The sequence below is a fragment of the Giraffa tippelskirchi genome, chromosome 11, assembly GCF_054371585.1.
Source record: "Giraffa tippelskirchi isolate mGirTip1 chromosome 11, T2T-mGirTip1v1.2.pri, whole genome shotgun sequence".
In the NCBI taxonomy this organism is placed as follows: domain Eukaryota; kingdom Metazoa; phylum Chordata; class Mammalia; order Artiodactyla; family Giraffidae; genus Giraffa; species Giraffa tippelskirchi.
Window position 1 is genome coordinate 104,652,720 of NC_137285.1, and position 15,296 is coordinate 104,668,015.

The 15,296-nt window shown below is 37.0% G+C and overlaps 1 protein-coding gene across 5 annotated transcripts in view; it reads left to right on the forward strand.

Moving 5' to 3' along the window:
* Positions 1-15,296, forward strand: part of CBL (Cbl proto-oncogene) — an 89,857-nt gene that overhangs the window by 45,659 nt on the left and 28,902 nt on the right. For all 5 annotated transcript variants that reach the window (XM_081541273.1, XM_081541274.1, XM_081541275.1 and 2 more), the window contains 4 exons: positions 9,821-9,967; positions 12,106-12,262; positions 13,006-13,127; positions 13,455-13,592. In XM_081541273.1, the coding sequence (XP_081397399.1) occupies positions 9,821-9,967; positions 12,106-12,262; positions 13,006-13,127; positions 13,455-13,592 (564 nt within the window). The remainder of the gene's footprint in view (positions 1-9,820; positions 9,968-12,105; positions 12,263-13,005; positions 13,128-13,454; positions 13,593-15,296) is intronic.

Below are 15,296 nucleotides of genomic sequence, written 5' to 3' on the forward strand. Positions count from 1 at the left end.
TAAGTGCAAGGCAGTGTGCTCACCACTGCCGGGGATAGAGTGTACAAGACACCTTCGCTGCGCCTGCCCTTAAGGAGTTGTCATCCAGTTGTGGAATAAGACACCTGATACACAGTGGAACATGATGAAGCCAGTACAAAGTATGAACAAGATGCTGTGAGGCATGGCAAGGGTGTGTCTGAGTTTAAAAGTAGACACTAAATGAAGACTGGGAATACATTTCCGAGAAGATAGCATTTAAAATGAATTTTGAATGGGCAAGATTTCTGTAACCATAGTCATTGGAAAGGAAATGATATGTATCACACTAGCAAGCCTGGACTCTTGAATCACAGACTTGCTCTGTCACTTACTAGCTCTGTGACCTCGGACAGCTTATTTGATGTTACTAAAGTCTTTGTTTCTCCTTGTAAAATAGGATTAGTAATTTCTGTTTCAAAGCACTATTATGAGAATTAAATGAGGTATGCATGTAGCCTAACAAAGTATCTAATACATGAAAAAAGTGCAAGTGTTGGTTGCTCACTCATATCTGACTCTCTGAGACCCTATAGACTGTAGCCTGCCAGGCTCCTCTGTCCATGGAATTCTCCAGGCAAAAATACTGGAGTGGGTAGCCAGTCCCTTCTCCAGGGGATCTTCCCAACCCAGGGATCCAACGCGAGTCTCCTGCATTGCTGGCAGATTCTTTACTGCCTGAGCTACCAGAAGAGCCTGTTTGATACATAGTAAACTCTTAATGTTAAGTACTAGAGAAAGAGAGAGCCATAGATTATTGATGTAACACCATCACCATAGGCCTGGAGCCTGGAAAATATAGAACGTTTTGGGAAATATTGAGTAATATATGTCTGGAAAAGTGAATCAGGACCATACTGTGCACGCTTAGACTTATAAGCAGAGTAACTTGAACATTTTTGGTAGTTATTGGTAAATCATTGAGGGTCTTGGTGTAGGGAGATTAAGGAGATTGAGGCTATGTTTTAAGGTTGTAATAGAATTAGAGGGTTATGTTGGAGATTCTTTTGCAGGCTGCTGCCTTCCCCTCTACCTGGTGAATGAGATTAGGGTTTCTTGAGGTTTAAAATTCTATGAAATGGCTCCAAATGCTCTGAATAATACCATTCTAATCTGTTACCATGTAACTTGGGGGGGAGTCTCAAAAGCATGACCATTAGTATATTATCAAATACACTTAATATGTGTTAAGCAAAAAAGGTCATTGATATTTTTAGATATATTGGCTTAGTACTTTTTTTAAATAGGTGATGGTTTTTGCTTCACCTCCCTCCTTTTTTTTTTTTTAGCAGTTTAAGCAGATAAGAGTTAAACAGTACTTCACTGACTTCCTGTGAAGCTTTGCTGAAAGAAGTTCCGTTGTATCTATTTTTAAAGCTGATTACTGTGAGCAGAGGATGCTGCTATTGAGTTATAAATGTCATCTCAGTATGTTCTCACTCAGCGTTCTTTGGATGACACTAGTGTTTGCATATAAAGTTTTGGAGTTTAATGAATAGAAAAAGCAACACAGTTATCCCTGAAATGGTACCAGTAAATGAAATACTTAAAAGCATTGATCATGTCACTTTTGAGCAGTATAATTATTTCTTATCATCTGTATAGGTTTTACAGCTCACATCATGACTGAGTGGCAGAGTGAGTTATATTGTGACCTTATTTGGGAAATATTTTACCGCTCCAAAATGGTATTGTATAATGGTGTGCAGCTTGTTTGTCAATCATTGTATTAAGTGTTAATCATTCTGAAATTTACCCCCTGGGAAGTACAGGATCATTGGGTATACAGATATTATTAAAATAGATTATTGGGGTCTTCCCCACCAATGTTTTATTATAAAATTTTTCAGTCATACAGAAAAATTGGGAAAAATTTTACAATAATTATATACCTATCACCTAGATGCTACAGTTACCTAAATTATTGTTTTCAAGAGGAAAGTTCCACTTTCTTTGCTTTTTAAAAATAAAACTTCTGAGTCTTTGAACCATTTTCACATGTGACAGTATTTTCACTTAGCTGGGATGATTTTTGATGTTATTTTTTCAGAAATGATAAAATTCTTTGAGTAAAATAATTCAGTACATATTCTGGAATTTAGTAGACCCCTCGTACTAGAGTAGACAACAGTGTTTTAATTTATCCCCGTATATGGGTCATACAAGTAACTTTTTAAATTCCATAAGATGTAAGTTTATTAAATTCTTGGCAGGCAGAAATTAAATGTACTTTTAAAAATTCTTGTTTCTTGACATAATTTCTAGCCCTCTGTCATATAAGGGTGAAGTGCTGGCTTTCTTTCTCTGTTACAACTGCTGAAGTTAAGGTTTCCTTTCCAGTTTCAAATCAGTGATAATAGCATACATTTATACATTTTTATAAGTGGAAAGATACCTTTGAGAGTAATTGGTTCCAATTTCCTTATATTACATTTGAGTCAGTGGAGGCTCAGAAAGTTTAAATAACTGTTGTAGGACACAGTAAATTACTGGGAGACCAGGAAATACATTTTAGATTTCTGGTTGTCTTTTTTCCCCCCTGTTTTTTGGCCATGCTACACAGCATGTGGGATCTTAGTTCCCTGACCAGAGATTGAACCCGTGCCTCTTGCGGTGGAAACATGGTATTCTAACCACTTGACTGCCAGGGAAGTCCCTAGTCATCTTGACTGTTATCATATATATTTTCAAGTACTCCTTTGTAGAAAGAATAAACAGAGCATGCTTGTCAGTTATAGTTTAGCTCCTGAATGACAGCAGCTGACTATCAAAATGTAGTTTCAGAAAAAGTAACCATGAGAATATCTTTATGAATACATTGGACTGATTGTTTTGTAAGTCATCATTTAATTTTTTTTCTAGAAGACCTCAATCTCTTAATGTTAATTTCTCAAAAGTCTTTTTCTTGGAACTTTTTTTGGGATGGAACATTCTCATTATAACAAAAAAGAACAGTACTGTTCTCTGTACTTAACTTAAACATTAATAGATACACTTTAATATAGAGGGTTAATATATCTCCCCATACTATGTTCTTTTTTCCATTTCCTCTTTGCAAAGTACTTTGTGGCCAAGAGTAACATGGCAGCTTGTGTTTTAGTATTTTGTGTAATAGAAAATTCATTGGTTGGCATCCTTTAGGGAGTTTTCTGTTTGTTTTATATTCATATAAAGGCTACTTTCCAACACTGTCTTGCTTGGTCTATAGAAATGGTGATTATGGTTTCTGTCAGGTTGTATTTATCTTTTTACTTTTGAAGCTAAAACAGGAACAATGATTGTTTAATTTTCAATATCCTTATGTATTGGTGACACATGAATCTTAGTCCCTTTTAGCTGAAATTATACATGGAAAAATGTATACCATTACATTAGGCCAGAGGTACAAAGGTACTTTGGCTTTTAGAGTAGGACCTGAGGCAGGGGAGAAGAACTCATACCAGTCCTGAACCTTTTTAAAAATTGACACTGCATACTGAATCAGCATTTGATTCTGGGGAAGTTGTGAGAGGACAAGAGAAGAGAAAGATGGAAGCTATAGAGTAGAATTTGCAGTTACTTAGATGTGAAGGTTGGTGTTAAGGGTAGTAAAAATAACTGTCTTCAAATACTGAATTAAGGAAAAGCTGTTGCTACCACTCAAAGTTAAAAAAGATAAGTTTTGTCTTCTGGTCATTTACAAGAAAAATTAAATAGTTGTGTTCCTCTGTGGATCTTTGGAGAAATGTTAGAACACATTGTATAAGTTGAAGTAACTGCTGACAGAATTTTGAAATGTAATTGCTTACTTGCCATAAGCCCAAATATCCATCATGCTTCATTGCTCTAAGTTTACAAGTTTAGACAGATTTTGCTGGTTAAATTTTGCCCTGTAGGCACTGAAGCATAAGCCTACTGCCTTAAAATGTTTTTTAATAGAATTGCAACTCAGACCACTTACCAAATACTCTGATCCACGCATGGGCTTTTATAGTTTCTTTTTTTTCCTTTTAAGAAGTATGATGCTTATGGTGCACATCTCTGGTGGTTTTAAGAAATATAAGCTGGCTTTTTGGGGGATGCATCCTTGAGTAGGAAAATGTCTTAAATTGATTTTCAGTAACTATTTCAGCCAGCACTTCAGATTGCTTTTATGCACCTGGTGCCATTATATCCTTGTGGTCAATAACTTTCCCCTTGTTGTGGCTTACTCCACAATTAAAATAGCTTTTTGGCCCATTATATTTTGGTTCTTGTATTTTATCTCTGATCCAGCATAGTACTGGATACCTGGTAGATTCTTAGTGGAAAATTATTTGAAAAGTCAAAGATGTCAACATGGCCCAGTCACCCAAAGGTTGGCTACCTACCTTCACTTCAGAATTGGCTTGAAAAATCACCACTCAGAGAGGACCGTAAGACCATCCTCTCTAAAGACAGCAACCGTACAGGCCTCTCTTTGCATACCCTGCTTTATTTTTCTTCAAAGCCTTTTTCTCATATAACCCTGATACCAAGGAAATGGGAGTGCTCTAAAACCAGGAATTTTGTCTTGTTCATTGTTGTATCCATCCCTAGTGCCCAGCACATAGTATGCAGTCACATATTTTCTGGAGGTGTAATAAAGGTTAGAAATGATGCCAGAAGGATATAAATATACATCAGAAATGAATTCAGCCCTCATGTACACAGATAACTGTAATACAGGATGGGTTCAGATGACATAGAAAAGAACTGCAGTGAAAATACTCAGGGTGTTTTAGGGGTTTGTTACTTCTAGCTAGCCTCTTAGGAAAGTGACATTTAAGCTGTATCTTTTTCAAATTAAGGAACAAATACATAGTGATTCAGAGATGAAAAAGTGAATCAGGGTAGTATGTATAAGAAGAGGTAAAATGAAAAAGAAATGCAAAAAGGCAAAATGGTTGTCTGAGGAGGTCTTACAAATAGCTGAGAAAAGAAGAGAAGCTAAAGGCAAAGGAGCAAAGGAAAGATATACCCATTTGAATGTAGAGTTCCAAAGAATAGCAAGGAGAGATAAGAAAGCCTTCCTCAGTGATCAATGCAAAGAGAGGAAAACAATAGAATGGGAAAGACTAGAGATCTCTTCAAGAAAATTAGAGATACCAAGGGAACATTTCATGCAAAGATGGGCTCGATAAAGGACAGAAATGGTATAGACCATTTCTGGTGCAGACCAGAAGCAGAAGATATTAAGAAGAGGTGGCAACAATACACAGAAGAACTATATAAAAAAGATCTTCATGACCCAGGTAACCATGATGGTGTGTCACTCACCTAGAACCAGACATCCTGGAATGCAAAGTCAAATGGGCCTTAGGAAGCATCACTACGAACAAAGCTAGTGGAGATGATGGAATTCCAGTTGAGCTATTTCAAATCCTAAAAGATGATGCTGTTAAAGTGCTGCAGTCGATATGCCAGCAAATTTGGAAAACTCAGCAGGGGCCACAGGACTGGAAAAGGTCAGTTTTCATTCCAATGTCAAAGAAAGGCAATGTCAAAGAATGCTCAAACTACTGCACAATTGCACTCATCTCACACACTAGCAAAGTAATGCCCAAAATTCTCCAAGCCAGGCTTCAACAGAATGTAAACTGTGAACTTCCAGATGTTCAAGCTAGATTTAGAAAAGGCAGAGGAACCAGAAATTAAATTGCCAACATCCATTGGATCATCGAAAAAGTGAGAGAGTTTCAGAAAAACATCTACTTATGCTTTATTGACTATGCCAAAGCCTTTGACTGTGTGGATCTCAACAAACTGTGGAAAATTCTTCAAGAGATGGGAGTAGCAGACCACCTGACCTGCCTCCTGAGAAATCTGTATGCAGGTTAAGAAGCAACAGTTAGAACTGGACATGGAACAACAGACTGGTTCCAAATCGGGAAAGGAGTACGTCAAGGCTGTATATTGTCACCCTGTACTTCTATGCAGAGTACATCATGCGAAATGTCAGGCTGGATGAAGCACAGGCTGGAATCAAGATTGCTGGGAGAAATCAATAACCTCAGATATGCAGGTGACACCACCCTTATGGCCAAAAGCAAAGAAGAACTAAAGAGCCTCTTGATGAAAGTGAAAGAGGAGAGTGAAAAAGCTGGCTTAAAACTCAACATTCAGAAAACTTAAGACCATGGCATCTGGTCCCATCACTTCATGGCAAATAGATGTGGAAACAATGGAAACAGTAACAGACTTTATTTTTTGGGGGCTCCAAAATCACTGAGATGGGGACTGCAGCCATGAAATCAAAAGATGCTTTCTCCTTGGAAGAAAAGCTATGACCAACCTAGACAGCATACTAAAAAGCAGAGACGTTACTTTGCCAGCAAAGGTTCGTCTAGTCAAAGCTATGGTTTTTCCAGTAGTTATGTATGGATGTAAGAGTTGGACTATAAAGAAAGTCTGAGTGCCGAAGAATTGATGCTTTTGAACTTTGGTGTTGAAGAAGACTCTTGCGAGTCCCTTGGACTACGAGGAGATCCAACCAGTCCATCCTAAAGGAAATCAGTCCTGAATATTTATTAGAAGGACTGATGTTGAGGTTTAAACTCCAATACTTTGGGGCTACCTGATGTGAAGAACTGACTGACTGGAAAAGACCCTGATGCTGGGAAAGATTGAAGGCGGGAGGAGAAGGGGATGACAGAGGGTGAGATGGTTGGATGGCATCACTGACTCAATGGACATGAGTTTGAGCAAGCTCTGGGAGTTGGTGATAGACAGGGAAGCCTGATGTGCTACAGTCAGTGGGGTCGCAAAGAGTCGGACATGACTGAGCGATTGAACTGAACTGAAAATATTCAGTTTGGCTAGAATATGCTAGTGAAATTAGTTATAAAGGTCAGTTATACCCAGGTTAGTGAAAAGTCTAAAAATCAAAGCTGAGCTGGATTTTGTCCCATTGGTACTGTAGAAATTGTGCCTCCCTCCCCTTAAAAGGTAGTTAGTTATATGTGGTGTGATTGAACATGTATAGGAATAGACTAAAGACAAGTTTTTTGATTGAAGTATAGTTGATTATATATGTTTCAAGGGTACAGCAAAGTTTTATACATATATTATTTTTCAGATTATTTTCCATATAGGTTATTCCATATAGGTTATTGCAAGATACGGAATATAGCTCTGTTGTACAGTAGGTCCTTGCTGTTTATTTTGTATGTAGTACTGCAGGTGTGATTGCAGCCATGAAATTAAAAGACACTTACTCCTTGGAAGGAAAGTTATGACCAACCTAGACAGCATATTAAAAAGCAGAGACATTGCTTTGCCAACAAAGGTCTCTCTAGTCAAGGCTGTGGTTTTTCCAGTGGTCATGTATGGATGTGAGAGTTGGGCTGTAAAGAAAGCTGAGCACCGAAGAATTGATGGTTTTTGAACTGTGGTGTTGGAGAAAACTCTTGAGAGTCCCTTGGACTGCAAGGAGATCCAACCAGTCCATCCTAAAGGAGATCAGTCCTGGATGTTCATTGGAAGGACTGATGTTGAAGCTGAAACTCCAGTACTTTGGCCACCTGATGCGACGAGCTGACTCATTTGAAAAGACCCTGATGCTGGGAAAGATTGAGGGCAGGAGGAGAAGGGGATGACAGAGGATGAGATGGTTGGATGGCATCACCGACTCAATGGACATGGGTTTGGGTAGGCTCCGGGAGTTGGTGATGGACAGGGAGGCCTGGCGTGCTGCAGTTCATGTAGTTGCAAAGAGTCAGACACGACTGAGCGACTGAACTGAACTGTATATATCTGTTAATCTCAGATTCCAAATTTTAACACCTCACTCAAGGAAGGTTAATTTAAGTCTGAGAATGTTGCTTTGAGGTGCTAGCATTTGATTGGAGAAATACAGTAGGCAGTTGTAAAGCTACCAAGGCCTAAGATTTGGGAATCTTTTGCAAAGCAGTTTTTGAATCCTTGAGTTGGCAAAGGAAGAGTCAAGAGAGTGCATGGAGAAAGAAAGGAAATGGAGAGCAGATTCTTCCGTTCAGAGCAGATTCTTGGGAAATAGCTAATTTAGGAGAATAGAAAGGAAAGCCAAAGGAAGAACAAAAGCAAGTAAGATGACACTGGAGAAACTAAGGAAAGACATTTTCAAGAAGTAGGATTCAAGCTGTTTCTTCCAAAAAGATCTCTGTTGTAACTTTGTAGTATGTGTATTTTCTATCATATATGTTACTCTGCTGTACTGTTTAGCATAGTTCTTTACACATAGTTCTCAGCAATTTAGCATATCTTAAGGGAATCAGGACTCTATCTTGCTTATCTTTAAGCATGTTATGTAAATATTAAGGTTTAGTGCATTGTGCAGTCTGATGTCCTGCTGAAGACTTCGGGAAGTCATTGGGAATAATTTGTGCTTTGCAGATTTTCTGTCATATTATCTGTGATATATATAACTCAATAGTCTCTGTTTTTGTTTCCTGCTTATTAAAATAGTAACTGTCCTAACCAGCAACAATTGAAGGCTCTCAGAGTACCAAGAGGAAAACAATTAATGGAGTTTAGGGATTGGATAAGTGATTGTGTTTTTCAACTTACTCACTTATTTGAGCTTTCCAACTTACTTGAGCTATTTGGCATATGAATTATTTTAGACTGTCTTCAGTGAATATTGATTTTATCACTTTTTCGGTGCTTTCAGAAACAGGAAAACTAGAAAGAGTAAAACTTGATACAAGTGCTAGAAGACAGATACCAGAAAACTGAAGCTGATTTGTTGAAAAGCTGATTAGAAAGATTTCACAAGTATTTTGCAGAAAAGTTAGGACTATAGGGACTTGGTGCAGCATTTTATCCAGGAAGGACAAAGATGGGACTATTGGTGACCCTCTGATATAGCATTATGAAAAGAAAAATCTGTGTTAAAGAGAATTTTGAGGCAATAAAGATTGATCATGGATTGACTTGAAATTTTATTGTCTACTTGTATGACAAGAATTGACTTTTTAATACATAAATGCTAATTATTGAGACAAGGGAAAATAAGCAACTGTAATAGTAGCTGGTTTGGTGAATAGCAATATCTAAGACATCTGTATCTTGTTCTGTAGCAGTCCCATTAAAGATTACTGAGATAACCTGATTTAAGTACACACCTGAAAGTAGAGACATCCTCTGGTGTGTTGAGTTGGTACTTTATAACCACAACCATTAAACAGAGGTTGTCAGGCTAAAGTTAACTTGTTAAAATATAGTAGTAGCATGTACACTTATTTAGAAATTTTTACATGGTTTGGATGTTAGCCTTTAGTTTTTGATAAAGAAAAAAGAAGTTCCTTAAAGAGGAAAACTTACCTCTTTTAGGTCTGATTAGTGAAAATATTTGTTCTGGATATTTAAATAGTCCTCTTTATTGAGGATTTTTAATTTAGATGAGTTGGGATAATTTAAACATCCAGATGAGTTTATCGAAAGCAGGAAATAATATATTTTGCTTTTCTAACATCTCTTTTGTGAGTGAATGGTTATTTCAGTGTACAACTTCTTACACTTTTTGGTTGAGTCCTCTTTTATCTGTCAGCCTAAAAAAGGTAGATTTGTTCATAGAATTTTATGCTCAGTTATTAGGCCTGATTAATTTAAGATTAAAAGTTTTGAAATAGATTACTGTTAAATTTTTTTTTTTTCTTATTTACCTGTTAATGTCTATTTGAACGGATGGAAAGGAGTGGACTTTAGTGAATGCAACAGTCTTTCTTGCATTATAATCGCACACCTGGTGTAGTGGATTCAGCACATTTAAAATAAAAATAATTTTATGTGCTCATTTAACCATTGCACTTCTGATCATTTTTAGGCGAAACCTGACCAAACTGTCCCTGATCTTCAGCCACATGCTGGCAGAACTAAAAGGAATCTTCCCAAGTGGACTCTTTCAAGGAGACACGTTTCGAATTACTAAAGCAGATGCTGCAGAATTTTGGAGGAAAGCTTTTGGGGAAAAGTAAGTGTCAAAATAATGAATTTGAACTATGAAGAACTGAAACTTGTGTTTTTGGTTTTTGTTTAGTTTTTTTTACTGATGGAATATTTAAAATATGGGAAACAGATAAATAATGAATATATGCATAACTACTTCCCAACTTTGGTAAATATTAACCTAGTTTTTTTTTTTTTGCTCTGATCATTTTTTTTTTTCTTAAAGAAGTAGGTAGACCTTTGCAATTCTGTTGAAACCCATGCTGTTCTCTTTCTTTCCTCATCCATTATGCTGTTAATGAACACATACATTTCAAATTATTTGCTATTGCAAAACAGTGCTGCAGAAAACAAAATTGTATTTACCTTCATATGCAGGAATTTCCCAATACTTACATACTTAGGAGTGGAATTGCTGAGTCAGGGGGTTTCACATCTTCTGCTTTGCCAAACATTGCCTAACTGCTTTCCAAAGTGGTTGTACCAGTTTCTATTCCTGTAAGTAATATGCACGTGTTCCAGTAGCTCTGCAATTTGGCTAACACTCGTAATATGAATTGGTATCATATTTTGCTTTATATTCCTAATGACAAGGGAGCTTGAGCACCTTTTCACATTTGTCACCTGTCTAGATTCTTTTTCTGACTTGGCTGTTTCTATTCCTGACTTGACTAGTTTCCTATAGACTTGACTTTTTCCTATTGTAAGATACTAATTCTTTGTTAGTCACTAACATTAGAGATGTCTTCTCCTAGTCTGTGGCTTGTGTTTCCACTTTGTTATATTGTCCTTTTTAAAAAAAAAAAAAAAATTTATTTGGCTGTGCTGTGTCTTTGCTGTTGCACAGGCTTTTCTCTAGTTGCTGCAAGCAGGGGTTACTCTCTAATTGTGGTGCATGGGCTTCTCATCGCCATGGCTTCTCTTGTTGTGGAGCACAGGTTCTAGGACATGAGGGCTTCAATACTTCAGGTTCCCCGGCTCTAGAGCACAGGCTCAGTAGTTGTGGCGCAGGGACTCAGGGGCTCCACAGCATGTGGGATCCTCCTGGAATAGGAACAAGGATTGAACCCATGTCTCCTGCATTAGCAGGAGGATTCTTTACCACTAAGCCACCAGGGAAGCCCATTATTTAAGTCAAGTTTTTGTTTCTAAGTATTAATATAAATGTTCTTGAATATACTCTGAAATTTTAAATCAAAGAACTGAAAAAGTAGAAAACAATAAAATTTTTCAGTTGAATATACAGATCCTAATGTAAGTCTCTGTTTGAATGCTTTTTTTAAATTGCAATATAGTTGATGCACATTGTTAAGTTCGTCTCAAGTGTATACTGCATATTGATTTAACATATGTATGTTAAATGCTTGCTTTATTTTAAGAAGTTGTGTTTAAACATCAGATATAGAATAATTAGTGATTTTTAAAAACTTAGTTGAAGAGGATGGGCATGAGTTTAACTTTGTTACTTTAACTTAGTAACTATCTACTTTAGAAAAGAGTTTGAATTGCCACTTGATCTCTTACTTTCAGGCAGGTGAATACATAAAGGCACTGAGATTTTATTTTATTTTATTTTAATCTTGAGAAATAGAAATCCCACCGTACCCTTTGCTAGCCACATCTGGAGTTTAATCATTCTTTTGTTAAATAATTTCTTCTTCATCTGTATCAGAACTCTTTTCTTCCTATACCTTAAGCTTTATATTCCTCAAGTCTAGTCCTTGAGAGTGTGGATTCCTCAAAAGAATCACAGAGTGTTTTATGTGCTTTTAAAAAGTTAGTTTAAACACATGTGAGTGAAGATCTGGCCACAGGTTACATCTCTAATACAAAAAGGATAATCTCATCTCTCCATGCTTCGCTGATACAACAAATATGTGAAGTTGAGAAAGGGGATTAACTTGTGGCATTCTGCCAAAGAAAAGTGGGAAAAGATGTCTCTGTTATTAATTTACTCATTAAGAAGTGAAGAAACATATCATTTATGCCCTTTCTGTTCTCAATGTAAAATATAATTCAGTTTCTCTAAGAAAATTAAAGTGGATTTTGAGAATTTAAAGAGACTCTGTTTTCCTTGAGTAAAAAATTATTTCCTGTAGTAATGCCTGGAATTATCTGCTATCTCATGCTGTGCCTTCTCTCCCATCCCCACCCGCATCCTAGGACAATAGTCCCTTGGAAGAGCTTCAGACAGGCCCTTCATGAAGTACATCCCATCAGTTCTGGGCTGGAGGCCATGGCTCTGAAATCCACTATTGATCTGACCTGCAATGATTATATTTCAGTTTTTGAATTCGACATCTTTACAAGACTCTTTCAGGTAGGATACTAAAATGTTGGCTGAACTAATTATTGCCACTTTTCTGAAGGGAAACCTTTTCAAAAAATAACATTTGGACATATATTTGTAAAAAGAGTAACTATATAATCTGCTTATTCCCCTCATATTTATAATCTTTCTCTGTTATTAAATATTCTTCTTTACATCATTTTTTTTCTTTGCATTATTTTAATGGTTGTATTTTACCCTAAAAATGGTTATAATATACTTACTGAGTTCAGTTACTGAACATTTATGTATGTTTCCAGCTTTTTCTCCTGTGGTATTAAATTCTTGACTAATATTGAGATGCATTGATGGTTCACAACTTCCTTTCCTTTTCTAAAAATAATGTGTGTATGTGCTACCTTGCACAAACTTTTATTTGGAACTTCTTACTTGCACATCAGGCCTTGCCCTGTTTTCTCTGTTTTTGTCTGTTGTTTAACTTCATCATTACTCTAACAGCTCCAGCAGGTTAGAGCTGCTTGAAAATTTTCTGTATTTTGTACAGTTAGGCTTCTCCCTATAAGCATGTTTTATTTTCTTCTTAGCTTTTCAAAGTTTTTATTTCCCAAACATGTTTGTCTTCCCTTAAAGTAATAATATGGTTGAAAATTTGTGACACTAAATGGAGAATTTATATTTGAGCATTGAGGTAGTTTTTCCTTTTGTTCTTCATTGCTCTGAGGCTGGTTGTATGTCTGGAGCCGGATGGTCTGATTGATCTCTTGTTTCCTTAGCCCTGGTCCTCTTTGCTCAGGAACTGGAATAGCCTTGCTGTAACTCATCCTGGTTACATGGCTTTCCTGACATATGATGAAGTGAAAGCGCGACTCCAGAAATTCATTCACAAACCTGGCAGGTCAGTGGAATGAAGCAAAGAAGTTTATTCACCTGAATTTTATTCTGTGACTTTTGCTGAAAAGGAGGAAACGTGATCTTTTCTAGTTCCCCAGTGGCCACATTTCTGTGGTAGGATTGATGTCTGTTTTCAGAGGAATTGACTTATTCAGATACTATGATTTGATAAATGCTTTCAAGCCACTTAAGAATTAATCTTTTGTGCCTTTTACTTTTGGTGTGGAGTCATTGAAGAATCTATTATTGATGGTCTTTTTGATTTTCGTCTCTGTCTCATCTTCCCTCCTAATGCAAGCATATGTAATCAAGGTTTTGTTTCTGTTTTCAGTTACATTTTCCGGCTGAGCTGTACTCGTCTGGGTCAGTGGGCTATTGGGTATGTCACTGCTGATGGGAACATTCTCCAGACAATCCCTCACAATAAACCTCTCTTCCAAGCGCTGATTGATGGCTTCAGGGAAGGCTTGTGAGTACCTACTGTTTATCATCTGTTAAAGTCTAGGAACTTAGGGCTGTGCAACTGCATCATTAATGACTTTATTCCAGGTTTTCTCTACAGGTTAAGATTCAGGAAACATATTAACAGCTTATATTGTTTGAATTTTCAACTGCTGTAGGACTTCTGTTTTTATTTAAAAAGGATTCCTTGAATGAAATTGTTTTTTCCTTTACTGTTTCCATTGTTACCCTGAGTAGATTTTATCTTTCTTTTTTTCCCACACGTTAACTTATTTTCAGGTCTATATTAGATTTTAAAATATACAGTACTCTCCAAACACAGGGGCCTCCCCTAGAGCTCAGCAGGTAGAGAATCTATTTGCAGTGCAGAAGACACGGGAGACACAGGTTAGATCCCTGGGTTGGGAACATCCCCTGGAGAAGGAAATGGCAACCCACTTGGTTGGAGAATCCCATGGACTGAGGTGCCTGGTGGGCCAAAGTCCAAAGGGTCACGAAGAGTTGGACAGGAGTGAGCAACTACAACCCTGACAACATCAGTATTGTCCTCCCAACACTGATATTCTTTCTCCAGGGCACAATGCCACACGCTCTATTTTAATCAAGGGGTTGATAAGCTTATTTTGTGAAGGGCCCGGATAGTAAATATCTCACCAGTCTTTGCAAACCACATAAGTCTGTGTCACTTGGTGGTGCAGTGGTTAAGAATTCGCTTTGCAGTGCAAGGGACATGGTCGGGGAACTAAGATCCCACATGCTGCAGAGCATCTAAGTCCTCATGCTGCAACTAGAGATTTCAGTGCCACAGTGAAAGATCCCTCGTGACACAGTGAAGATCTCCCATGCTGCAATTAAGACCTGACTCAGCCAAATAAATAAATAGATAAATATTTTAAAATACATATATTTCTATACCAATTAGCAGAAAATGTTACCAGTTATTTGACTAGGCAAAATTAGGATGATTTAGATGTTCCTGATGGTAGCAGGCCCAGTGGCCTTCATCCTAACTTCATTTTAATTCAGCAGAATTTCTTCAGGCTATGGATTTTTGTAATCTCTGCTAATATTTATGACTTAAGTTCCTATTTATTCCAGAATTCCTATTCCTTTGGGGATTCAAATTGATTATCAGTTGGTAAGCACTAAAAATACTAACAGTTGACCAGGTATGAGAAAACTACTTGTGTTTTAAAGTGATTAGGAAAATCCATTTTCCATTACACATCATTTTCTACAGTAATGTTAGAACTGAAAGGGGTACTTCACCAGATATCAGAGCAATTTGATGCTAGAAGCTTCCTGGTAGAGTTGATCTCAGTGGCTTAATTTGCTTCTTGTTATTTTTCTTTCAGATTGGTGTCTCTTAGTGTTAAATCTGTAAACAAGGGCGTTTTAAGGTCTTTGGTTGAAGCAGATGTCATTTTTTTAAACTGAGAATTCACACTTTAATCTGTGGTCATCCACAGATAAAAATAGGAGTTGGTAAATTATGGCACACAGACTAGGTCTTTTGGTCTGTGTCTAAGATAGTTTTTCCTTTTCAGAGTGTTGTTTTAAAAAAAAAAAAAGAATATGTGACATAGACTTATGTGGCTTGCAGAGCCTGGAACATTTACTAACTGGCCCTTTACAGGGAAAGCTTGTCAACGCCTTGATTAAAATAGAGCCTGTGATACCCTGGAGAAAGAATATCAGTGTTTGAAGAGTA